The sequence below is a fragment of the Rhinatrema bivittatum genome, chromosome 14, assembly GCF_901001135.1.
Source record: "Rhinatrema bivittatum chromosome 14, aRhiBiv1.1, whole genome shotgun sequence".
NCBI lineage: Eukaryota > Metazoa > Chordata > Amphibia > Gymnophiona > Rhinatrematidae > Rhinatrema > Rhinatrema bivittatum.
Genome location: NC_042628.1, coordinates 41,652,088 through 41,680,041, shown reverse-complemented (window position 1 = coordinate 41,680,041; position 27,954 = coordinate 41,652,088). Strand labels below are relative to the sequence as shown.

At 41.1% G+C, this 27,954-nt stretch overlaps 1 protein-coding gene across 5 annotated transcripts in view; it reads left to right on the top strand.

The window, feature by feature from the left end:
- Nucleotides 1–27,954, top strand: part of RAB11FIP3 (RAB11 family interacting protein 3) — a 291,188-nt gene that overhangs the window by 60,584 nt on the left and 202,650 nt on the right. For all 5 annotated transcript variants that reach the window (XM_029576051.1, XM_029576055.1, XM_029576053.1 and 2 more), the window contains exon 2: nt 16,091–16,184. In XM_029576051.1, coding sequence (XP_029431911.1) covers nt 16,091–16,184 — 94 coding nt within the window. The remainder of the gene's footprint in view (nt 1–16,090; nt 16,185–27,954) is intronic.

The following is a 27,954-nucleotide window of genomic DNA, read 5'->3' as shown; positions in this document are numbered from 1 at the left end:
AATTTTTTTTGTAGTGGGGCATGAGTGGGTGAAAAATTCTTGGTATTTTATTCAGAATTCAGTGTAATTTGGTATCTATTAGTTTGTAACTTGTATAGTAGGAGGATATTTTGATCAGGTAGATTGGGAAACACAATTATAATTACTAAAGATGCAGATGAAATAAAAATCCTGGGGGGAGGAATCAATATGGTGCCAGTATAGGATGCTAGCAACTGAATTCTTTTGGATTACCTTGAGATGAGTTGCCTGGGAAGAGGGAAAGGCAAGTTGCAGGCCTACATGACTCAGTCTCTCGGGCCGGGGAAAGGGCTGATTAATTTCTTTGTTCTATTGGCCTCCCATCTTCCTGGAGAGGCAGTTAGTCAGGAAACCAGCGGAGAGCTTGATGTTACTTCGAGCTTTGTCAGTAGGACTTCACCATTCTCTCCAGGGGGTCATGGCTTCACCTTCCTCCTTGATGATTCAGTAGCATTGTTGAAGACCTGAGTTCTGTGTTGGCTGAAGGGGCAGTGAGAGAGGAGGACCAGGATCACAATTCTGGTTTATAGCCGAAGAACTGGACCTTGAATGATGAAGTGCTGCAGAATAGGTCCACAGTCCCCCCCTCCCACCAGGCTGTGCTCAATATCGGCAGTGAGGAGAAGCAGAAGGAATCCCTGTCCAGGCTCTTTGGTATTCTCACCTTTGTCTATGCCTGCTATGAAGAGGGTTGGGGAAATGGAGAGTCTCCTGACTTAGGGAGGAAGATCACCCTGGAGGATATTTGGACAGCTATTACAAGGAGGGAAGATACATTTTCCTCTGTAGTCTCTGATTTATGATTGGATTTTATCAGATATTATAACCAAGATCATGACTCAAGACAAGAGGATCGACGAAGAGAAAGTTTCCAGTTTGGAGAGCCAAGTTTGTGGGCAATCTACCAACTTGTCCTTTATGAAAGACAGTTTGCTCCTGTATAATAAAATAGAAGTATTGGAGAACTCTGTAAGATCAAGGAATCTCAGACTGCTGAACTTTCTGTATACTTGGCTGTTGGCCCCACAGGAGCTCTTTAAGAAGTATTTGAAAGAAGTACTCATGATACCAGAGGGAGAGGTGCCAAGTGTTTCCTAAAATGTGTTATTCCTAAAGGTAAATGCAAGGAGAATCCGAGGAAGGGGATTTGGATTTTATTTCATCCCCACACTGTCTTAATTTGTCAGCATATTTGGAAAGCTCAGTGGATGAGATAACTATGAGAGCTATCTTCCTGGTCACCTTTTGTTGTAGTCAGACAAGAATAGGCTGTTAAAACGTTACAATAAATGTAGAAATGCTGTTAATTACAACTACTCTGCAGGCAAAGGGTAATTGAGAGAGTGGTAGTATGGATGGGGTTTAAGTGTGGAGTGCATTGGTTTCTCTTGTTTCTGTATTGAGCACATCATTGGGAATAGTCAACCAATTGTCATGCATCTTGTTATACACTATCTTTGTGATAAAATTAATAATAAGATTTGAACATAAATGTAGAAATGCTTTGTTTTATGGATAATCAATTGGAATGTTTCCCGATGTTGCCAGAGCTACTCAGCTTCTCTTAGGAAGGCTTTTCTTACCCTGCATCAGTGGGTATTGGCTCTAGGAGCAACCTTTTTATTTTAAGTTTCCCTGTAAATGTGTGATTAACTATAAAGGGAATGTTTTCATTTTTTGACCCAATATAGAACATTTTTTTTCAAGGTAATGGGCTTGCGAAGGTTTAGTCCAATTAAGATATATTAGACATCCCTTTGATATTTTTTCTCTATATATTATTATTAAGATCTATTATTTTCATCCTCCTCCCACCATTATATTGTGGGGTAAGCTTCATTGTAATTGGATATTTCTATATGTTTTTGTTTCCTATATATGAAGGTTTCTTGATTTACTTTTTGAATCTGTGGAGAAAATGCATAAATTAAAAACAGAAGTCCTAAGTGACTGCTTCCTTATTTACAATAGAAAGGACTTTCAGTTGCAAAATCCATCAGATATGCTAGAGTTAATTTAGGCCCAATGACATTTTCATTAATTCACGAGTGAGTAAAGAAAGAATTATGTAAAAGTTAAGGCACCAGGACTGGAGGAAATTCATCCAAATGCTGGCATGACTGACATATTTAAGTTTTCAAGAATCGGAGCAGGGCGTGATGTTCAGGGCAAGATGGGTACATGAAGTCTTTCTGTTCATAACTGGATATAAATCATAACCAGGCAACTATGAGCTGGTTAAATTAACATTAATGTTTTGGGAAAACTTTGAAAGTCATTACTAAAAGAGGAGATGGCTGCTTATATAGAAGGAATTCATTAGCAAGAAACAGAAGCAACAGGTCCTCCCAGATAAACATATTGAAGGTGTTTAGAGATGAAATTTCTGAGTAAGTAAGGAACTGATCAGAGTCCTGTTTAGGCAGCTGTGAACCATGTAACCGCACCAAGTTTCTTAGCCTGGGAGTCTCCACAGTGTTCACACCTCATAGGCCTAAACATAATTATGTAGAACTGGTTCCTGCAAAAGGTTATTTATCTCAGACCATTTTGCTTAGTACTCGATCACCATGGGATGATGTTCCAAATTTAGGTTGATGACATTCAGCTTTTTTTCCCCAGTAAGGAATAATCTTAAATCTGTTTTGTTAGTTTATCCATTTTCAATTCTTGGTTATGTCAAAATCATTTCCTGGTAAATGTGAAAACTGAAGCAGTTTGTTTTTTCTAAAAAGTTCACAGACTTACTTGATTAGAATATTACCCACTTTCCTGCCTTTGACACTCTCATTCCATTCAAGAAATTTGTTCGGAGCTTAGGATTTTGTTTGATAGTTTTTACTTTAAACAGCAAATCCAACAGATTTTTTGTACTGCCTACTACAAATTACAGTTGCTTTTGACATTTGAAATGGATATTGAACCCCACTGATTTCATACTATTGTTCAAGCCTTTGTCTTGACCACCATAGATTATTGCAATTCTCTCTTTGTTGGGATTCCCTGCTCTCACCTCAAAGCTTTACAAGGTCTACAAACTCTGCTGCTTTCCTTGCTTTAGGTGGCCAGCTGTGGGAGCATGTGACCCCCTCTTTTTACGGGAATTGCACTGGTTGCCAGTTCACTTGCGTGTATGTTTTTAAAATTTTGGTTTGGAATACCAGTCCCAAAGGAACTTTTGGCGGGACGAATTATCCATTGAAATTTCAAGCCAAACTTATGCTGGTTATTTTAAGAGAATTAAGCAGATTACTAGCAGTATGGATTTGTGACAAACCCAATATAAATTCTTATTGCGTCTTTATATGTCACAAAAACAGGCTAAACATATGCACCTGAAATCATCAGATGTGTGTAAGACGTGTGCCAGCAGTATAGGAACATTTGGCCACCATCCAGGTTTTTTGGTGATAAGTGATATATTGGGTCTTTTCAGCTCTAGGATGCCTATTGACATAGGAGTGATTTTATTTGATAATGTAGGTGGGGTGCCTTTTCGAGATCGATTTATCCATCTGTGGTGCAGGAAAATGTTTTTACTTGCTAAAAGGGCTATATTGCAGAAGTGGATTTTGTCTGAGGCGCCGACACAGAGCTCAGAAATGCTGCTTTTCAATGGTGTATAATAAAAAAAAATGTGTCAAATATGACATGTATAAGGTGAAGATTTTTGAAGGTTTGGAATATGTATTTAGTCACTGAGTCCAACTGCTCATGGTCTGATTGCTAATACTTTCACTGAGAAATGAGAGGAGCTTATAACTTTGTATAGACACTCTATATTTTCAGATGTTGAAAGATGGTAAAGGTCTTTGGGTTGGGGGGTGATAAGAGGGGTGGGGAGGTTGGAATAAAGCGTTCTTAGACTGTCCATGCATTGTTGTGGGTTATTTGATAGTGGATAAAGCCACATCACTATCAAGGTATTATTGTATTGTGAAAAGTTTAATAAAAATGATTTAATCATAAAATCTTGGTTTTAACATTTAAAGCTTTAAAAAAACAAAAGAAAAGAAAAAGGTGGACCTTCCTATTTGGCATTCTCCTGCATTATGTGCCCCTTCCTGCTCCCTGCATTCTTCGGATAAATGTTTACTGGCTGTGCCTCTTATTAAACTTGTTCACTTAATAAAAACTAGGCGGCAAGCATTCTTCTATGCTGGTCCAACTTTATGAATGCCCTGCCAGTTTATCTTGTGCGGGGAGGAAGATGTTATTAAGTTTATGTTTAAAGATCTTACTTTTTCAAGAAGCCTTTGACACTACTTGATTTATTGTAGTTTTATTGCTTTGCTTATTTCTTGTTTAGCTATAATTTTATGTTGTATAAAGATTTTATTCTTGCTGTAAAATATATACATATATATTTTTAATAATGCTTTAACTGTTTTATTTGTTTACATAATGATGTTTTCCATTGTTTGTACTTTGCCTAGCAGGGTTTTTTCCTTATAGGTGAATCATAAATACTTTTAATAAATAAATAAATGAAGCCCTGCATGGGGAAATGGGAGAAGGAAGGGAGTGAAAGTCTGGAGGATGAAGGGAAGGAGAAGAGGCCCATATAGGGACAGGAGAGGTGTAGAAAGAGGAGGTCTGTGGGGAAATGGGAGAAGGAAGGGGAAGGAGTGAAACTCTGGAGGATGAAGGGAAGGAGAAGAGGCCCATATAGGGACAGGAGAGGTGTAGAAAGTGGAGGTCTGTGGGGAAATGGGAGAAGGAAGGGGAAGGAGTGAAACTCTGGAGGATGAAGGGAAGGAGAAGAGGCCCATATAGGGACAGGAGAGGTGTAGAAAGCAGTAGAAAGTGGAGGTCTGTGGGGAAATGGGAGAAGGAAGGGGAAGGAGTGAAAATCTGGAGGATGAAGGGAAGGAGAAGAGGCCCATATAGGGACAGGAGAGGTGTAGAAAGTGGAGGTCTGTGGGGAAATGGGAGAAGGAAGGGGAAGGAGTGAAACTCTGGAGGATGAAGGGAAGGAGAAGAGGCCCATATAGGGACAGGAGAGGTGTAGAAAGCAGTAGAAAGTGGAGGTCTGCAATGTGGAAGCTTGGAAGAGAGGAAGTAAGGGAGAGAAGGTTGTAAAAGATGAAGATAGGGCTTGAGCTGGCAACCGTAGCCAGGTCATGTGGCAAGAGGCAAACCACAGGGTAGTGAAGGGAGGGAGAGAGAGGCAGGGAGAGATCTCCCCTCCACATCTCCATCATTTCCCCCTCCCCTTTCTTCCATCTCTATGCATCTCTCCACTTCCCTTGCTTCTAATTCTTCAGCTCTGTCCCTCTCTTTTCTTTTATCCTTTTCTGTCCCCCCTCCTTTCTATTTTGCTGTTTGTCTCTCATAAACTTTTTTTCTCCAACACTCTTGCAGACATAATTCTGAGTTCTCTCTGTCACCTTATCGCTCTGCAAACTCAATAGTTTCCTCCTCCAGTTTCTCCCCTTCTCCTTCATATCACTTCTGTAATATAAATTGCATGATGTACATTATGTAATCTGTGATTCACTCGCATGTACAAGCAACATCTTTGGTTTTGACTTTTTCATTTCATTTGATGCATTATTCTAAAAACTTAGCTATTGTCTAACAGTGTAAAATCTAGGTGAGGTTTTCTTTTTGGTCCTCCTCCAACGTTTTTAATGTATAGGATATATTTTATCTGGCCTTTCCAGATAGTATTTTTAAACAATATCAAATATAAGCAAGAGGTGGGTGGAACAGACCAAAAGGAAAAACAATATGAAAAAAATCCACCATGAAATTATATAAATTGTGAATCCTCAGGGTATGATGGCCAAACAAATTTTAAACATCTTAGAAAAGGAGGAAACAGATCTCAGAAAGCCCTGCTATAAGCATAGTTATCTAGCTCTGATGTCTCTAATCATTGGTTTTAAAAACTCAATTTTTTTTATTGAAACAACTCCTCGGTCACTGTCTCTGAGGTGCAGTCCCCAACCAAAATTTAATTTTAAGTGTCTAAAGTGACACCAAACTAAACAAAAGCTTAAGATGTATAATGCAATGGAATAGAAGTGAGCCCTTGGGCTGTGACATGGTTGACACAGCTTAGCAGGTGAACCTACTAGGCCCACACTGACAGCTGGCAGACGCGCCATTTGAAGGGTTTGAGCTGGACTTTCCTCTTTACCAGCCCTGTTCCCTGCAGGGTGACCCTTTGGGTTTCAGGGGCTGGCAGGATTTAGGTGAATGTCCCTAGGGACAGTCAGAAAGTAAGAGTCCAGGGATGAGCTGAGGTAGGGCAGGCAGCAAGTAGACAGCAAATTCGGGCCAAGGGTCAGGGCAGGTAGTGAGCGAAGTGTAGTTGAGGTTCGAGGCAGCAGGCAAGAGAGTAGTCCAGGTCCATAAAAGGGGTCAATTCTAGGCAGACAAGCAAAGAACTGGAACGGAGCGAGGCTGGAAGTAGGGCAAGGCGAACTTGAATAGACAGGGTAGGCTGGTGAAGGCTTGGCAGATTGGATGAGGCAAGGCAGGATCAGGAGCTTTGGAGTAATTTCGATAAGCAGAAGGACTTGATGCGGAGGCGAGGGCTAAGAGTTCACCTGGGGTTTAAATATCCAGTCACACCAATGTCATCACTGGGTGCCTGAGGGTATTTTCTCACTATGGAGCCTTAATAAGGGGACAGAGTGTGCGCGCACCTAGGGAGAGGCGCGTTGTGATGAGCTCGGAGCATGCTGGTGGTGTCCTGGTTGCAAGAGAGTAGATTGTAAGTACTATTGAGCAGTGACTGTCTTTTTATATGTCTAGAACGGGTAGATGTGAATAGTTTTTTTACTCTTTCGGATAATAGAAAGACTAGGGGGCACTCCATGAAGTTAGCATGTGGCACATTAAAACTAATCGGAGAAAGTTCTTCTTCACTCAACGCACAATTAAACTCTGGAATTTGTTGCCAGAGGATGTGGTTAGTGCAGTTAGTATAGCTGTGTTTAAAAAAAGGATTGGATAAGATCTTGGATGAGAAGTCCATTACCTGCTATTAATTAAGTTGACTTAGATAATAACCACCGCTATTACTAGCAACAGTAACATGGAATAGACTTAGTTTTTGGGTACTTGCCAGGTTCTTATGACTGGATTGGCCACTGTTGGAAACAGGATGCTGGGCTTGATGGACCCTTGGTCTGACCCAGTATGGCATGTTCTTATGCTCTTATGTTCTTACAACGCTGCGAATGTCAGCTAGTGCTATAGAAATGTTAAGTAGTAATAGTAGTAGTAGAGAGAGCCTGGAGAGCGTCTTTAGAGTCCTACAGTGGTACAATAACTGCAGCCAGTCATGGGCCTCCCCGTGGCCAGCTGAAATGTTACATATGAGTCCATTCAGTATTACAATTTCAAATGGAACAATGCCAAAATGTTCAATCAGATAAAATAAATTTTCTTATGACTCATTGGGCCAGATTTTAGTGCCTACACGCGGGCGTAGCTTTGTGCGCGCAACACGGCGTGCACAAATCTACACCCGATTTTATAACATGCGCAGCCGTGCGCATGTTATAAAATCCAGGGTCAGTGCGCGCAAGGGAGTGCACACTTGTACACCTTGTGCGTGCCGAGCCCTAGGGGAGCCCCGATGGCTTTCCCTGTTCCCTCCGAGGCTGCTCCATTTTCAGAGGGAACTTTCCTTCCGCCCCCCCCCCCCCACCTTCCACTCCCCTCATACCTTTGTTATGCAAGTTGCGCCTGCCGGCCTAGAAACCCCAAGGAGGCCTCTGGCCACACCCCTGCCCCGGACTGCCCCCATCCCTTTTTTCAAGCCCAGGACATGTGCTCTTCACCGGGCCTATGCAAAATAGGCTTGGCGCACTTAATCTCCCTACATGCGTAAATCCAGCTGGAGTTACGCGTGTAGGGCTTTTAAAATCTGCCCCATTATGAATAACTCTCAAATCAAAAAATTTGTACTCATCTCATATGTAAATTGAGGCAAAATCTGTTAAGTCTGGAAGAAAACTGGGTGTATAGAAAACAATGAAGACTACCACTTTACCAGCCCAGCTGAGGGGCTGAGGTGTTGGATTGGCTGTTTGAAGAGGAGTCAGTGAAGAATCTGATGCTGAGCATGAGCCAATATGAACATAAGAACATAAGAAATGCCAAACTGGGTCAGACCAAGGGTCCATCAAGCTCAGCATCCTGTTTCCAGCAGTGGCCAATCCAAGTCACAAGTACCTGGCAAGGACCCAAACAAGAAATAGATCTCAAGCTGTTATTGCTTATTAATTAATAGCAGTTTATGGATTTTTCCTCTAAGAACTTATCTAAGAACTTATGGAGAGAGATGCAGTCGAAGGAAGAACATTATCAGCTAGAAAGGAATGAGAATATGTGGCACAGAAGAGATGGGGGACTCAGGATGGGGTTCCTTGTGAAAAAGAACACTTATTTTGAAAATGCTCTAGTAGTTGTCTCCAGAGTTTTCCTAACTATGGGGCCAATGTAATCAGCTGAGCACTAAAACTGTGCGCTGAAATTAGCACATGGTTTCTTAATGTGTAAGCTAATAAATCATATTGTATGTGCAGAAAATATGGCTTATGTGCATAAATCTTTTTCTGTGCATAAAATATGAATTATGTACAAAAAGCATTTTTTGTGTGCATAAATCATATTGTATGAGCAGAAAACATGCTTTTTATGTGCAATCCAGATTTATTCTGGTCATCACTTAATCCAAATTTGGCATGTCTAAAAACTCTTTGCATTTTCATAATGCTGGAAGAGAAATGTATTCACCCACCCCCACCAAGAATAACTTAACATTTACTAGGAAACAGATGGCAGTATCTGTGTTTATCCTAGCAAAATCTTCCTTCAAAGACACACATTTTTACCAATTTCTCTTAACTTTTTTATTTTTTATTTTGACAGGGCCATTGTGTCATCTTAGGTTCACCTGTATGGGGGAGGGGGCAGGCGGGCGATGGCCATCCCTCATCTGGCTGGACTGCTTTGATTAGTTGGTGCTTGCCCATCCTGAAATTTACTGTGCTCCCTTTATGCTCCCCCCCCCCCCTTCTCATGCAAACATTTCAGGAGCCGCCACTGCAACTGTATCTTGACTGCAAAGACAGATATCCCAGGAAGCAGAGAACTGGAATGTTCTTTTCTTGATGCCCCTACATTAACTTTTCCTGTGAAAAGAAAGTAATGTAATCCCATTAGATTTTAGGGAATTTTCCCAAAGGAAACCTTAACATTGACCAAATTAATCCTTAAGTACTCATTCCACAGGACAGAATTTGTGCCACTGAGTTCTAGAACAGTGTTTTCCAACCCTTTCCTGAAGCCACACCTACTCAGTTGGGTTTTCAGGATATCTATAATGAATATGCAGGAGATAGCTTTGCATACCATGGGTGTCCAATGTATGCAAATCTATCTCATGCATTTTCATTCTGGCAATCCTGAAAACCTGACTGGATAGGTGTGCCTCCAGGAGAGAGTTGGGAAACTCAGTTAGAGAGAACTATAGGATAGATGCCTAAAGTATTTCAATTCTAGCAACTTAATAGTGGAAGGGTGGCCAACTCCAGTCCTCAAGATCCACAAACAGGCCTGGTTTTATGATATCCATAATGAATATTATGAATGAAGCCGAAAGAAATAAAGAATGAAATCAGGATGGCGAAAGCCCAAGTGGAAGAAAAGGTTGCCAAAGAGGTAAAGCATGGTGACAAAACAGTTTTCAGATATGTTAGAGAAAGGAGGCACACTGCAAGACTGAAAGGAAACAAGGAGCAAGATGTGGAGAAAGATGAAGAAATAACAGAAGTATTTAACAATTTCTTCAGTTCAGTTTTTACTGTGGAAGACATTGGAGAACTTTTGCTGGCTAGCAAGAATACAGATGAGAGTGGTGTAGATACATCTCCATTTACAGAAGAGAATGTTTGGGAGGAACTAGGAAAAGGCCTGGGGGTAACCTGCTCAGAGTGTCAATTGCTATCCTTAACAGAAGGCCTGGGGGAAACCTGCATGGAGCAGCAGTTACTACCATAAGAAACTTGCTGGGCAGATTGGATGGTCCATTTGGTCTTTTTCTGCCATTGTTATTAAGTTATGTTATATGTAATATGCATGAAAATATTTGCATACAATGGAGGCAGCCCATGAATATTCATTCTGGATATCCTAAATATCAGGCCTATTTGTGACTCTTCAAGACTGGAGTTGGCCACTCCTGTAATAATGCATCTTTTTGTTTCTACAGAGCGAAGGGGGTATGAATTCAAATGTTTATTTTCTCTTAAATGTTTTTCTTGGAACTTTTAATTGTTATGTTTTGATATGTTGTTCAGTGCTCTGGGCTGGTTCTGTATCTGAGTTGGGTGGTATATAATGAATAATAAATATTATTACAGATTATAGTGGCTAGGTTTTGTTTGTTTAATTATATAAGCAAATGGTGAGAGGCTACATAGGTTAGGGTTTGTCAGCTTGGAAAAGAGGTGGCTGAGCGGGGACAAGATAGACGTTTATAAATTTGTGAGTGAGGTGAAACAGATAAAGAAAGGAAGATTATTTACCATTTCAAATACTAAAACAAGAAGACACTCCATCAACCAGCAGATTTAAAACAAATCAAGGAAAATTATTATTTTTTTTTTTACTCAGCATACAGTAAAGCTGTGGAATCTGTTGCTAGAGGATGTGGTAAAGACAACTAGCAAAGCAGAATTTAAAAGAGGTTTGGTCAAGTTCCATATACAGTATTAGCCAGGAAGAGCAAAGAAAGCCATTGCTATCCCTGGGAGTGAGTGACAAGAAATAGATCTTCTTTTTGGGAACTGCTAGGGACTTGTGACCTGAACTGGCCACTGTCAGAGATAGGATGTTGGGCTTGATGGACCTTGATTTGACCCAACATGGCATTTCCTATAATCTTATGTAACCAACAGTATTGTTTTTCCTTTGTACTTCCTCCCCTCAGCTGTCTCTTCTCCAAGCTGAACAGCCCTAACCTCTTTAGCCTTTCCTCATAGGGGAGCTATTCCATCCTCTTTATCATGTTGGTCGCCCTTCTCTGTACCTGATCATTGATCATTTTAGTAGGCACCTTCTGGACCGATTCCAACCTGCTTATATTCTTTTGAAGATGCAGTCTCCGGTGTTGTACACAATATTTGAAATAAGCTGTCACCAGGGACTTATACAGTCTTTCTTCTGCTGACCATTCTTCTCCCTATGCACCCAAGCATTTTTCTGACTTTTGCCATCACCTAATCCACTTGTTTGGCCATCTTGAGATCATTAAATACGATCACCTCCAAATTCCACTCTTGCTCTGAGCATAGAAGAATTTCACCCACTAGATTGTATCACTGTTTTGGGTTTTGCAGCATGACTGCATTTTTTAACATGAAATTTTAGCTGCAAGACTCTAGACTATTCATCAAGCTTTGCTACATACCACCTTATTTTGCACACCTTACTCCCTGTCTAAAGATGCCATCTTTATCCATCTACTTTGTTGTTTTTCTTCTATTTTACTTATAAAATGACATTACAAATGAAGTTTTATTCATAGCAATATGAGGTTTCATACATTGGAAGTAATTCTGACTTTATAAAATTTTCCCCCTAATAATTCAGATTTCAGCAGAAGTGCTGTGCAAAGAGGGTTCCAAGTGCTAGGCACTCTTGGATTCATGGATAATATTTTGACAAGTGCATATTACACTGCATCTTGGATGTAGTGCATTCAGTATTGGAAGATTTTATGCCTGTTCATATGCAAGCTTTTGAGTAAGGAAGTCTGTCATGTCAGAAAAATGCAAATAAAAAACAGCATTAAACAACTTGGCAGCTTTTGTCTCATTTAGAGCTTCCTGCAGATCTGTGTGAGAATCTGTAAGGGGTAACATGAGGACATTTTTCCATTCCCTCTCCCACCACTCCTCTGCAGCCTACCTTATCACATGATTGACATTAACAACTAGATTGTAGTCAGAGCGAAAAAGAACTCCCTCTCAATACATGCAGTTCAGTGCGTAGTTACTTGTTTGTAGGTCTGGAATCCTTTGATACTGCAGCTCAGATCACTTTGAAACCACAGATGTGCCGGAGTTCACATGCCTCATTTCAGAAGTGAGATAAAAACATGTAAACATAAATCATCATGGCAGATTAAAAACAATAAGGCCCATCCAGTCTGCCCATCAACGACACCTGTTTAGCTTTACAATCCATTCCTGTCTCAGAGGTCCTCTGTATTTGTCCCATTACCTCCACTGGGAGGCTGTTTCTGTAAAAAAAAAATAAAAATTTGTATTAGATTACTCTGAGTTTTTCTTCTTTCATCCTCATCTCAAGGCTCCTAATTCTAGAGCCTCTTTTCCATTGAAAGAGACCACCCTCCTGTGCATTTAATCTTCTGGTTTATCTCCTTTTGACTGTGCGGTCTTCAGAATTGTACAGAATCCAAATGAGGTCTTGCCAGAGACTAATACAGAGGCAATATTACCTCCTTTTACCTGCTGGCTCTTCCTGTTTCTGTGCAAGCAAGCATCTTTATGGCTTTTATTATCATCTTATCTACCTTTTTGGCCACTTTAAAATCATCAGGCATGGTTGCTCTCAGATCTCACTCTTGTTTTGTGCACAGAAGAACTTCACCCTCCATACTATATCGTTCCTGTGGGTTTTTACAACCCAAATGCTTACCTTGCATTTTTTAACATTAAATCATAGCTGCTAAAATCTAGACCGATCTTCTAGCTTCACTAGATCCCTTCTCATGGTTTCCACACTTTCCAAGGTGTCTGCTCTATTGCAGATTTTAGTTTCATCTGCAAAAAGGTGACCTTACCCAATAGCCCTTTTGTAATATTGCCTATGAACATGTTGAACAGAATCGGATCAAGGACCGATTGCTATGGCACACCATGGCAACCTCCCTTTCCTTACAGAGAACTCCATTTACCACTAACTTTCTGTCATGTCCCACTCAACCAGTTTCTAATCCCAGTCACTTTAGGACCCATACCTAGGATGCTCAGTTTGTTTATGTTGCCTATGTGGAACTGTGTCAAAACTGATTAGATTCGTTTGACATGACCTACCTCTGCTAAAACAATGTTGTCTCAGATCCTTAATCCACTGGATTCCAGAAACTGCACTGTCCTCTGTTTTAGCAAAGATTCCATTAATTTGCTCACCACTGAGGTCAGACTCTCGTTTGTAGTTCCCAGCCATCTCCGTACTTCTGTTTTTGTGAGGAAGAACCACATCTACCTGTCTCCAGTGGTTTGGAACCACTTCCGATGCTAAAGAAGCATTGAAAAAGTCAGACAGCAGAGCTGCCAGGACTTCCCCTGTTCTCTTAAAACATTTTGATGTATCCCATCCAGCTCTATTGCTTTATCTACTTTTAGCTTTGCACATTCCCCGTGAGCGCCATCTTCAGAAAATTGTTTGAGGGGGAATTTGTGCAGTGCTGGAAAGTAGCACAATTTCTCTGAGTGGGTGAGTGAGCTGTTGAACTATGGCTTGGTAGATTTCTGGTTGTTTAGAAACAAAGGATTTTAAAAATCCATTCTTTTTTGTTCCCAGCAGTGTCTAAGGTGGCCAATTTGGGAGTACCGCAAAAGGAGGATACTCTTCTTCAAAAGGGAAAACAAGAATCCTAAAACAATACTAACCTCCAAAAAGGACAAAATTCAAGACAAAAATGTGCATTGAATTTGCATATATAATTAGATAAATGAATTCTAATATGTAAATATATTTAGATACTTGTAAAATTACTATAGTTTAAATAGAAATAGATCCCAACTTCTCTCTACTCCATTTCCCCTCCCTCTCTTCCCCACTGCACCCAAGCCCCTTCCTCTTTCTCTCTTCCCTACCCAGTACCAGGTCCCCACCTCCCAGCCACTAGCAACATCCCTCTCCTCCGTCCCATTCAGAGTTAAATTATCCTCTGTCTTCATACCAAGTGCAAGTGGTCCTGTTGCACTACACTCCAAATCCCTCCCTCCTTTCTTGGCAGCTGTAGGTCTTCCTCTCCCTCAGTTTACTACAGCTGGGGCAGCTAGTCCTATAGGTTCCCACGTGAGCACTCTTTCCCTTTTAGCAATGGTGGGGCTGGCCGCCTCCTGCTATTGGTAGCTGCTGTTGAATGTTTGCATGCACTGCTTTCATTGTATACAAATCTACCTCATGCATATTTATTGAGAATATCTTGAAAAACTGACTGGCTAGGTGTGTCCCAAGAACGGGATTGAGAACCCTTGCTATGATGTTTTCCCCAGAGAGGAGGACCACAGGTTTGTGAATCTTGTGGTATTATCCCCGATAATAAAATACCGCAGGCAAAAATACTGTGACTTAAGTAACCCAAAAGCTCACTGCATGTTGGCCGCTGTCTTTTATTTATTTATTTATTTATTTATTTATTTAAAAACTTTTCTATACCGTCGCTAAGTTATATACCATCGCAACGGTTTACAAATAGGCACATAGACTAAGGTAAGTAAATGTAGGATATCTTACATTCTAACAGGTGCCAATAAAGTTTGGTTACAATTTCATAAATAAAATCATTATTTCAGTAATGTTGGTCAAGTCCAGGTGTATTATTGAGTTACTATCGCTTTGAAATATTACTTCTTAAAAGTAGGATTGATTAAATTCATTCTCATCTGCATTACCTTGTACTTTCATTCTCTACCCTCCACACTCTTTAGTGAAGGCTTTTTTAAAGAGCCATGTTTTTAGATTTTTCTTAAAAGTTTTGAGATTATTCTGTAATCTGAGTTCGGGTGGCATCGTGTTCCATAGTATGGGCCCAGCCAATGATAAAGCCCTTTCTCTCAGGGTTTATGGGCCTGCATACTGTCTCCCCCCTCCTCCAGTGGAGTGGGGTCTATTCAGACCCCCTGTCCCACCCCCCTCACCACCCTGTAAGGTAGTCAAATTTGAAAATAATTAAAAAATAATTAAAATAATTTAAAAAAAAAAAAAAAGTTCAAAATCACTGGCCCGGGCCCTGGCCCTGGCCCTGCCCCCCATTTCCAAACTCTACACCCTTTGAGAAAAAAACATTACCCCCCCCTACTCCCCTGAATCACCTGATTCCCACTCAATACCTTCTACAAGTCCCTGATGATCCAATGGACTCCAGCCTGGCATCACCATTTTAAAAATGGCACCAGTCAACCGCATATACACTTTTGCCCCTATTATGTGAGAGGGGGCTGATTGGGCTAGGTGGGAAGGATAGGTGACTTTTTTTTCTGAGAGGGGGTGGGGCTAGAAACTTTGAACTTTTTAAAAATTACTTTTTCAACTTTGCCTGTCTTGAGAGTTGGTGGTAGGATAGGAGGTCATCACTAGACTCTCAGGGATCTCTCTTTATGGGGGGGGGGGGGAGCGAAGAAAGTATCCAGGCCACTCGGAACCTATAAGGATGCATCCTGAGAGCATCGTACATTAATATCCCAATGGTCCTGAGGAAATATAGCTACACCTCTCGAGCTATAGCTAACTTTCAGACAAATAGCACAGCTTGCAAATTTTGAGTCGAGCCTCATTATTTGATTTGTATTTAATCAACTGGTAATGAAGTGATTGACATGCAAATCAGCACATTTAAATATCCTCATTGTTCGAGATTTTTTGGGGAAAGATAACTCACGATATTTGAAATACCACACGTCTTTTGCATAAAGGCATTTACTGCCCGGTAAACACTGTTTACTGCATGGTAAAGCCCTAATGCATCTTAGTATATGATCCCCTAAGTTTGAACCTGAGGCAGTGGAGGGTGACGTGACTTGCCCAAGGTTACAAAGAAAGTCATCCAGATTTGAACTCTGGCTTTCCTGGTTCACAGCCTGCTGCTCCTTCTCCTTAGCTGCTGCCAAATGCTGTTCTGTTCACTGCATAGGATGATATGTGTGTGATTCTCACATTTCTTCTGCTGTCTTGGTATTTCCTTAAATTTTTCTTTACTGTGGACTTCTCTTACAAGGATTTTCAGACCGCATATATTTCTCTGAAAGTGATGAATTTGCTTAGAAGTATTTTTCATTTGTTGTTGCAGGTCAAGGACCTAACTAAGTACTTGGACCCCACTGGACTTGGCGTGATCAGTTTTGAAGATTTCTATCGAGGCATCACAGAAATTAGAAATGAAGGCAAGTTCGTTTATTTATCTAACTTAAAGAAAGGAAGAACATTAAGCATTGAAATATATAGGTTTAAGTATATATAGCACCTGTTTGTTCAAATTATTATTTTCCCCTTGACAAAGCCCTACACCCGTGCGTTGAAATCCATAGATAGATTCTACAGCATCTGAGTAGACATCCACATTGGATATTTACTGAACAGTAATGACCTAATGAGTGTACTCCCAGGATAGCGAAAAATACAAATATTCAATTATGAAAAGAACTCCTCCTAAACTAATAATGTCCCAAAATAAAAACAGTTTTAAAAAAATAATACTATGTACTTTTCAGCAAGATGATCATTGATAGGTAGGACCTTCATATAATCAGGCTGAATGCATCGCTGTTAGGTTCTGTTGCTGGCCCTTAACTTGTAATCATCGGTCTGCCTTTTCCTGCTATTTTTTGTTTATAAACTTTTTTAATGCAGTTAAAAAGTGAGTAATGTCTTGTTGCGCTGTCAAACCTTGAAATTAATATGTTCACAGCGTCAAAAGTTCAGACAATTGCATGAAAAATTAATGCGCTGATTCCATCCCATATTGTTTGATGTGTCCCCGACATGGACTGCGTTTCAGAAACAAAATTCCTGCACCAGGGAGACTTGAGTGAAAACACGCCGTCTTCAAGACCCTCGATTATAAAATCCATAAATATTATGGATTAAGATATTTCAGAGGGGAGGACGGCGTCTGATACCCCCTGCTTCAGCCCGGAACAACGCAAGGCCCACGTGAGGGGAGGAGCCGGAGCGCAGTGAAAACCTGAGCGCTTGCCGAGAAGTTCGGGAGGACGGCGTCTGATACCCCCTGCTTCAGCCCGGAACAACGCAAGGCCCACGTGAGGGGAGGAGCCGGAGCGCAGTGAAAACCTGAGCGCTTGCCGAGAAGTTCGGGAGGACGGCGTCTGATACCCCCTGCTTCAGCCCGGAACAACGCAAGGCCCACGTGAGGGGAGGAGCCGGAGCGCAGTGAAAACCTGAGCGCTTGCCGAGAAGTTCGGGAGGACGGCGTCTGATACCCCCTGCTTCAGCCCGGAACAACGCAAGGCCCACGTGAGGGGAGGAGCCGGAGCGCAGTGAAAACCTGAGCGCTTGCCGAGAAGTTCGGGAGGACGGCGTCTGATACCCCCTGCTTCAGCCCGGAACAACGCAAGGCCCACGTGAGGGGAGGAGCCGGAGCGCAGTGAAAACCTGAGCGCTTGCCGAGAAGTTCGGGAGGACGGCGTCTGATACCCCCTGCTTCAGCCCGGAACAACGCAAGGCCCACGTGAGGGGAGGAGCCGGAGCGCAGTGAAAACCTGAGCGCTTGCGGCGCCCCGTCGACGCCGGCGCGCCGCCAAAGCCGTGCGCACCTAAGGGGTGCGCACGGCTTTGTCCGGCTTAGTCCGGAATAGGTCGGATAGGAGGGAGAACACGCCGCTCTCAAACGCTGAACCACCGACTAAAACTGCTCCGGTAAAAACTTTCTATTCCTTATTATTATTATTGCAACAGTAAAATGCCTGCAAAGAGAAAAGGGAGAGTTCGAGTGTTTCCCTCTGAACCCCTTCCCTCCCTATTACAACTGGAAATAGATTGTTTTATGCAGCAATTAGAAAAGGAGGGCCCCAGTGAAACCGTTGGAAATATCTCGATAGAGGAGAGGGGTACATCCCTGGTTGAGACGTCCCTCAGCCCTGTCCCACGTCCCCCTCCAGCCCAACGATCCATAAGCGAAGGAGCAGCAGCATTGCCTACCGATGAGGTCGGTCAACAGCCAGCTACTGAGGGAGCTACCTCCGCTTTGGTAGAGGAGTCTAATGAGGGAACAATAACACAGGCAGCAATGAATATTGCTGAGCAACAACGTGAAGTTCCACAAGGAGAACTACTGGAGGTTGTGGAACAACCGACATCTAGACCGGAAACGGTAACTTTGGGAGCACTGTGGGATTTAGTTAGCGGGCTATCTGTGACGGTCAACAGGTTGGAAAAAAAAATTGATTCTGTATCCTCAAATTTGTCTAAACGAAATGATGATATACAACAACAAGTAAATAATTTAGATGCTAGAATTGTTACGGTAGAAGGCAATGTTAAAGCTATACAAGCAGTTAACATTGCCTTAATAAAAGATCAGTCTTTAGTCTCAAGAAGGTTAGAAGCGATGGAAAATAGTACTAGACAATTGAATGTAAGAATTATGAACTTTCCTAGGATAGCTGGGGAAATACCATATGTTTCTTTAAAAAAATTTCTTTCGGAAGTTCTGGAATTTACAGAAAATAATATGATTTCAATTAATTCCTGTTTTTTCTTGAAAAAGAGAACTTCTGGCCCAGTAGTATCTGTCCCGGCAAATTTAACAAGCTTTTTGGAGAATTCAGCTACACAAATTTTGGAAAGAGAAACGTTAGTAGTATCATTGATTTCAACAGCTGATGTAAGTTCTTTAATGAGAACATACTTTCAAAAATTTCCTATACAATATTTTGGACAAAATATAAAAATCTTTCCAGATTTATCATTGGCTACTCGTACTAAACGTAGACAGTTTCTGGAACTAAGACAAAGAATTTTGACAATGGGATTTTCCTTCACCTTAAAATATCCTTGTCGATGTGTATTAAAGAGAGGCATGGAATCATTTGTGTTTACGCAAATAGAACATTTAATTCAATTTGTTGAATCACGACTGCCTGCAACCTCATCTCCGGTAGAACCAAATGGGTAGGGTGTAGAAACAGAGTAAATTGCGAAACGGAGATTGCCTAATTATTATATTTTCTTTTATTTTTATCCTCTTATTGAATAGTCAGGATGGTTCAGATTTAAAAAAAACTTTGTTTCCTGTATCATGCTCAAAAAGTTGATGTCAAGCTTTTGAGATAATTTTTTGCCAATTGCAAATGTTTCATAGAATGAACCATAACAGTAAAGTTTTCTTTTTAGCTTTTGGTAAAAAATTGAAGTTGTAAGTATAAAGTGTAAAATAATGTATACTGAATTATGTAAAACTTGAAAACTTAATAAATAAAAAAAAAAAAAAAAAAAAAAAAAAAAAAGATATTTCAGAGTCCTTTCATACTACATGGGGTCAGAGATTTTATAGTAATCCACAAATTTAAATACAGGGGGCAATAATTTTTAAAGTCATTCCATGGATAAAGCAATGCCTAACCCATTGAATTGGGCTTTTGCAAAATTGCCCGCTCATTATGCGGGTAAAAGTATGCACAAAGAACCTATATGCATTGAATTTTACCTGTAGTTTTCCAAAATATTTTTTATATACCACACATACCAGACCCGATCCAAGCAGTGTACAAATGCAAAACAATAAAAACACTTTATTAACAGCTAAAAATGCTTCTTAAATGATCTAGGACTACCATCAGCCATCTTTTAAAAGGACATGTCCACCTTTTGAGATTCTTCAGATTTGTCCTCCAGGTTTTTGATTTTTAGGCAAATGTCCTCTTTGTCATGGGGGAGGAATCCTTTTATGTGCCCATGTCCAACACACCTACCTCCATGATGAGAGAACCATCTCCTACCTATTAGTCAGTCTGGATACATGGGGGTGCTAAAGAGAGAGAGAAGAACCAGACTCCAGTCTGCTTTGCATAGCTGATCTACTCTGTTTCCCTCAAGAACTCTCCACTCACTTGCTATCCTTTCATAGAAACATAGAATCAGAAATGATGGCAGAAAGCTGCCCAGAAAGCTTCCCATGGTAGTATCTGCCACGCTGTGCAAGTTACTCCCATGTATCAATCGGTGTTGCTTGACATGCTTTGCTTATGGATTGGCTGTACAGGCAGTCCTGTGTTTATTTCCTTAATGTCTGCACATCAATACCCAGACTATAAAAAAAAGTCATAGCTCATGTTGGTTGTCTCTGAATCCAAATTCCTCTTAATCTCCAGCCCCCACCCCAGCTCCCTCCTTCGAAGCAGAGAACGATGTTGCAGTTGCATCAAAAGCATCAAGGTTTATTGGTTAAGGTTAGTAATCCATGCTTTCTGTTAAGGGTAGTAACTGCTTCTCTGTGCGGGCTACTTCCTTGCTTATCAGTTCCCCAGACCATAAAAGTAGGGGCCCTTGTTAGTTGCTATCTAAATCCAGTTCCCCTTTTCTCCTGCCACTGGAATTGCATCAAAACTATGAAGGTTTATTTGTTAAGGGTAATACCACTGTACCAGCAAGTTACTCCCATGTACGCTTTCTTTATTTCCGTTAGGACTTTGCTGTAGAAGCAGTCCTGTGCTATTTCCCTTATGTCTGCGAATCAGTATCCCAGACCATGAAAGTCAGAGCCCTCAGTTGTCGTTTGAATCCAGTTCCTCTTTTCCCCCTGCCGTCTTAGCGGGGAGCAATGTTGCAGTTGCATTAAAAGCATCAAAACATAGTGGTTAAGGGTAGTAATCTCCATGCCTTCTGCTAAGGGTAGTAACTACCGAACCAGCAAGTTACCCGCCTGCATGCTTATCTCATTTCCGCCCTCTAGCCTTTAGAGATCCACAGTGTTTATCCCATGCCCTTTTGAATTCTTTGACTGTTTTTTCTTCACCTCCTCCTCCGGAAGGGCATTCCAGGCATCCACCACCGTCTCCATGAATAAATATTTCCTGACGTTGGTTCTGTGTCGCCCCCTGCAGTTTATTCTCATGACCCCTATTGTTTTCTTTCCAACAGAAAAGGTTCGAAGTCATTGAAACCTTTTAGGTATCTGAAGGTCTGTATCATATCTCCCCTGCACCTTCTCTTTTCAAGGATATACATATTCATATCCTTCAGCCTCTCCTCATAGGTCTTTCAATACAGACCCCACACTATTTTCGTTGCCCTCTTCTGGACTGCCTCCATATTGTCTCTATCCTTTTTGAGATACAGGCTCCAGAACTGAGCACAATACTCCAGGTGAGGCCTCACCAAGGATCTGTACACAAGCCTCCTATGCGGGATCTTATCAAAAGCTTTGCTGAAATCCAAGTAAATGACATAGAGCGCTCTTCTTCGATCCAATTCTCTAGTCACCCAATCAAAAAAATCTATCAGATTTGTCTGATAGGGCCTTCCCCTGGTGAATCTCTGCTGCCTCATGTCTAGCACCCCACCAGATTTTGGATAGTTCACTATCCTTTCCTTCAGCAATGTCTATGTTAATTTTCGCACCACCTAACTGGCTTGTAGTTTCCAGCCTCTTCTCTGCTACCAGTCTTGTGACGCAGGACCACAACCACTCTTCTCCAATCCCGCAGCACCACTCCCGTTCCAGGGATCTATTGAAAAGGTCCTTCAGCAGACCCACCAGCACATCTCTGAGCTCCCTCAGTATCCTGGGATGTACCTCATCCATCCCCATGGCCTTGTTCACTTTGTTTGCCTAGCTCTTTCCAAACATTCTGTTCTGTAAATGGAATTTTATTTACCCCCATCCCTAGCTATGATCTTGTCTACCAGCAACCTAACTGGCTGTGCCCCGGTTAGGAAAATGGACGCTCAAAAAATTGAGCATCCATTTTCCTAACCCACTGACAGCCACCTCTTCTGGGCGCCCACTGCCAAGAAGGCACTAGGGGTGCCCATTTGTCCCTAGTGCCTCCTTGGCAGTGTGACCCCCTCCTCATTTAATTACTGAATTGTGCACCCAGGAGAGGTGCCTGGACAAGCATTAGGAAAGTGAGCGCTTAATACTGAGCACCTGTTTTCCACATTCATTTATTGCATCGGCCCCTAAGTTTTTGTTTGTTTGTTATTTATTGATAGAAGTTTATATTCCGCCCACTTGCCAGACTGTCTGTTCTGGGTGGATTACAGCAAATTAAAATCAATAACAATACAATTAAAAACATTAAATTCAATCAAACTAAACAATTTAAATTATCAATACATGTCACATAAATTACAAGTGTTCTTGTTTATTATTTTAATGAGTATATTGTAATTATTTTGATTGTTATTTTATGTTGTGATTGTACATCACTTTGAATGATTTTTTTTTAATCTGGAAGGTGATTTATAAATGATAGTAAATAAATAAAATAAATACCCTGATTGGACTGATATGGAAGCCTGTGTCGAATACCTGGTAGAAAAGGCATGGAAATTGGTGGCATCAGGTGCTTTGATCAGTGCAGCAATCTACAGAAATTTCTGAAAAACAATAATAAAGAGTTCCAAATATTGCTGTCACACTAAAATGGACCAAGTATTCTGAAAAATAAAAAAACCTTGGATTTTCCTAGGAACAACCGAAGATCCCATAGTTCTTGTTTGCTGTTCCCTCTCACAATGTTTAAACACATTTACATCTCTACAGAGCACATTTGTTTTTACTGTTGCAAAGCCTTAGACAAAAAGAACAACCTAATAGGGATTCTGCTTGTGCAGTATAACTTCAGAGATAATTCTTGCAAAAACATGTTATGGGAACTTAACTAACAACCAGGCACTGCTACAAAAGTCAAGTATGCATGGGCACAATAAGAAGCAACCCAGAATAAAACTGACCGAATAGGTGTAATATTTCAGCTTGTTGGCATATTTGTTAATTAAGGATCAAGAGATTGTGCATATCGATGGAGTAGGGTAGGACAGTCTTCCCAGGGGGGTGGGGGACCCTTGACCCCTGCACCCAGGGGGCCCATGAGCTAGGTCTTTACCACTCAGCTACCACTCTCTCCATTTGTTCTTATTTAACATTATGCACTGGTTATTTATAAATATTGTTTATTGAGTCTGTTGGTGTTAGGCATAAAAATGTACTGCTCCTTATTTGTAGCTGACACTTAATTAAGTACAAGTTGTATTCTTCTTGTTAAATAAATAAATAATATGTATGCAAATTGTTGTGTGAGCTCATTTTCTGGAAGTGTCCTCTTTTTGGACTTTGGAAAAATGGTAGCCCTAGTTTAGATCACCTGTCGATTTCGTAATCTGGATTGAGCATATTTACTATAGATACTTCTTTAGGGAGTTTTTAAAATATAAATATTTACAGCACATTTATTTATCAGTTTTTCCAATGAAGCAGCTGCGGATCCTGCTGTGGTGTTAACAACACTAAATTATATAGGAAGGGATGGATTTGAAGAAGTAGCGGGGAGGGATTCAAGTGATCATTAATCTGTGATGGTGCTTGGATACCAGCATAGCTACTGTGTGAGCTCAGTGTGCCTTTGTGCTTGCTGGTTTGAATTTCCTTCAATAATTCATTCTCAGTTGAGGCTAATATTGCCCTGGGCCCAGATCTTAGTGAAAAAAGCAGAAGGTTAGAATAGTCATCTGCTTGCTTTCTTGGAATTATTTAGTAGTGGCGTCCTAACTACATACAGTGTTAGAAAGTGTTAAGTTCAAGCAACATTCCTTCTTAGTTCCAAAGCATTTTACATCTAAACCAAGTTCTGTTACCATGGTCATAGATCACTAAGGTCCTAATTCATTAAGTCTTTCCCCCGCTTCTGTGTCTAAGGAGCAGAAAAGCTTAGTGAATCAAGCTCTTAGTAGCACCATGGACTGTTTATTAGTTTTTATTATTTTATTTTGACCTGTCAGTTTCCTCCAACTCCTTTGTATTTCCCACTCAGTCAGAGCCAGGCTATGAGCCTTCATTTGTAACTACCTAGGGATTTTTTTCTATTTTATTCTTCCTTTCACTCCCCCCTCCCTGCCATACAACATACCTAGAGGCCGATGAACTAAAGTTTGCAGAATTGCACATGCTATTTCTGTTTTAGCGCATGTTATTTTTGTACTGGAATGTATGTGGAAAATAAGCCTGGTAACCAAATATGGTGCGTAGTTTGGCCTGTGGAAAACTTTGCAAAACTTCTTCACCTCATTTAGGTGTTAATATATATATATATATATATATTTTTTTTTTTTTTTGCAAAATCGGGTTCGCAAAGGGTTTTTCCTATGTAGTTTAGCTATATGTTAATTGCTAATGAGCTTTTTTGCATAATTTTGTATTGCTGTCCCTCAGTATTTGTGAATTTAAATAAAATTTTATAAGCTGTTTGGGAAGCAAATAGTAACATTTTGTGTGCTAAAAGGTCAAATAGTTTGTGCCATCCCATTTAATGGACTACTTTTGTAAATTGCATAGATTAGCTGGCAAATATATGCATAAGTTACACCAGTTTTCAAAGCAGACCTGCTTGCATAAGTCCACTTTGAGAATTATCTCACCAATTCACTTGCACGCACTTATACCTGCTATTTGGTGCACACAGTTTTGTTGAAAGAATTTACATGCATACTTTTTTTAAATCAAAAAAGTATGTCTGGAAAATTTTTTTAAAGTTCCTAGAGGCTCCCAGGCGAATCCAGCCGAAGCCGGCCAAAGCCACGCGCCCCTTGGACACGCAGCTTAGACGGCGCGGTTGATAGGCGCGCCTCGGCAGCTACGCGCCGTAGGAAAGCTTTTTAGGCTCCCTTCCGGGTCCTCCGATGACATGGCAGCAGCTGATTGGCTTCCCTCGGCTTCGTCGGGGCAGGCTCCTGCCTACCCCTCCCAGGCAGAATTCGCAAAAGTAGTCTGCCTATTAAGGCAGATAAGGAAATTATCAGCAAGGTAAGAACAATCCTCCTGCCTCAGGGGTCCGAGCAAGCTCCCTTCTCCTCAAAGATTCCTCCGTGAAAGAAAGCTTTTATGCTCCCTTCCGGGTCCTCCGATGACGTGGCAGCAGCTGATTGGCTTCCTGCGGCTTCGTCGGGGCAGGCTCCTGCCTACCCCTCCCAGGCAGAATTCGCAAAAGTAGTCTGCCTATATCCTAATATGATTTATCTTTGCATTTGTAGCTTGAGTGGGGGATGAGACTGGATCCCGGTCACCCTGATGCCACAATTCTGTGCCCTTCCCAAACAACCTCTCACTTGTGGCACCACAGACCAGATAAAATCATCACATCAGAATAAAACAATAATTAAACTTTTTACTAGTATTATGTAAGTAGACAGTACATCCAACCAGAACATTAAATGGGAAAAGTACATGCTGCGTTTGGCAGTCCGCGGGCCTTGCCCACAAACCACCGCACTGACCAGCCCCAAGTCTCCATTGTGGACCCCCGATGCTGCTGAAGATTTCCGCATAGATGCGCGGCAGGCTGCCATGTTACAATGGTCTAGTATAGGTGAAACTCCAGTTGGCCTCTGCCTCTTCTGACTCCACCAGCTGACGGCTGCACCCTGCAGGTTGCGCCAACTCCATCTCTGTCCAAGGGACCATGCCTACAACAGTACAATAGTGAAGTATAATATAAACTTGCAGTTTTCTTATTTTAAATCAAGCCATGCAAAAATAATACTGGGTATGGCCTGTTAGCCTGAGCAACCAACATACTCATATGGATAGTAATAAAAAAAAAAATAAGGAAAGCTAATGGAGAAAGATTGGGGGGAAAAACAGTGAAGTATACAACTTTCAGAAATTGTACTCCTGAATACTCAAAAATGGGGAGGACAGATCCACCCAAATGTCTCCGATTTATAAAGGGTGCGCCCTGTCCCAAACACAAAATTGTAAAGGGAAAAAAAACAAGCAAGAAAATGAAGAAGTCCCTGTTGATGGTGGAGCTGGCTAGATGACAAACCAAATAGATGAGCACTGCAGTGCGTGCAAGGTCTCTCTCTTCTGGGGAGCTTCCCCAAATGGGTTGCTTGGTAGTAATCATAAAGCTAACCTGGTTTCCATCTCTTTTAGAAAGACCACGGTGCATCAGCTTCACTGTCCTAGCTCTATCTTGTGTGTCTGTAACTGCCAGCAAGTGTTTATGCTCGGCTTCGGCTGAAAGGCTAAAGTAGTTAAGATGAGATACTGAAATTGTAACAAAAGGCAAGGAAATAAACAGTCTCCCTCCTCTGACCAAAGTTTAGATTATTTAACTAGGTCTCTTAGGAAGATGATCCAGCTATGTACGTCTGGGCCTGGATATCTCTGGAAAGGAAGCTTCTCAGTTCCTCAGCTCCTGGCTCCTCTGTTCCATATTGGAATTTTACATGTAGCTTGGCTATGAAGCAAGAACAGCTGCCTGAATCTCTCTATTTTTTCAGAATGCAAACTTCTGTCTCTTCCTTGCGATGATTCCTTGTCAGGAGAAGAACTGATTGCAGGGCTGTCAGATGCACCTCTCTCTTCCTGTCTGCTGGCTGTCCCCTCCCCTCACCCCCAGACAGAGCCATGCAGTTTGTGCCATTTCTTTCTAAAATGGTCTCCCAGCATTACTTTGTCTTCCTCCTCTGCTAGTACAGCCCTTTTTCTCATCCAGCACTATGAGTGCTGGATCCTGGTTCTTGCAGAACATTTGTCTTTCACAGGAAAGCACACAGGGGTTTTTGACATATTTTTGTATTCCTTCACCTTGGCTGTGGTGGCTTGCAGTCTCTGCAGGGTTGAAAACTCTTTTTTGACAGGTCCAAAATACATTACTCAAATCCAGATGCAGCTCAGTCCACAATGTATGGCTCCAATTCATGATAAGCTCGTGAGAGCAGGAACCTGGTTTTACAGTAGCTTGCTACACAGGCAAATCCCAGCCCTGCCAAGTTTCCATCCCAGAACACCTCTCCCCTTTGCACATAAAGGTTCCAGAGAATTATTTTCACAGTTTTCTAAAAGGGCCATTTAGGGCACCTCTTTATTAGTAGAAATTCCTTTTGAAAATTATCCTCTTAGAAGGTAATTTTTATTTTCTCTGAGATTGTCATGAAAGTATACATTTGACTTCTTAAGCATCTGTCTCACAGCTGTTAAATGTTGGCTTTCTTATAGCAAGTTTTCTCTCAACATAAATGAAACAGAACTGTTGATCTTATCACAACAGATCCCTGTGGATTGCCCAGCATCATTAATGTTCAATGGTCACTGTTTACCAGTAAAAATACATTCTGTGCAATATCTAGGTGTCAATCTAGACACCTCTTTATTTATGCGTGACCATTTTAAGCCTATTGTTAAAACTGCATTCTTCAAATTGTGCCTCCTATGTAGGCTGAAACCATTACTGGAACATGAAATCTTTCATCCTATATTGAAGACCTTACTATTCCCTTGCTTCAGTTATTGCAATGCCCTTTTTATTGGCGTAGGAAGAACTCTGTCAGATCTTTACAGATAATTCAGAACTCTGCGGCACACATCCTACCCACATTACTCTAAGTCTTCAGTCCCTCCACTGGTTACCACGTACGTGGCAAGTGAAATACAAAGTCGCCGTTTAATACATATGCTTCTGAATAATCCCGAGAATTTATGGTTAAGCTCTCTTCTTTGCATTTACCAACTGTCTCGTGTTTACGACCAGCTAATAAGGGTTTACTTGAGATGCCTTCAATAAAACTGGCTCAACCAGTGGAAACCAGAGAGCATGCATTTTTGGTAGCTGGTCCATCAATATGGGTCTCTCTCCTAGAGGAAATAAGGCTGACATTAGATAAGGCACAATTTAAAAAATTATTGAAAACTTTTCTATTTAGGGAGGCACTTAACATCGATTACTGAAATATTCTATGGAGCCTATAACTGAGTTGATAGAGAATCCTCAGGCTGTGTTAAAAAACTGAATGTTAGTTAATCCCTGAGCTACATTTTTTAAATAAAATAAACTGTGTGTGTTGCGGTAAAGTCTGCATGTACCTTTTACATCTAGACTTTTACATGCAGACTTTACCCCAGATTTTCCAACTTATGCGTGTAAGTTTATTTTGAAAATTCATGTGTCAGTGGCCTAGAATGCATACAGATTC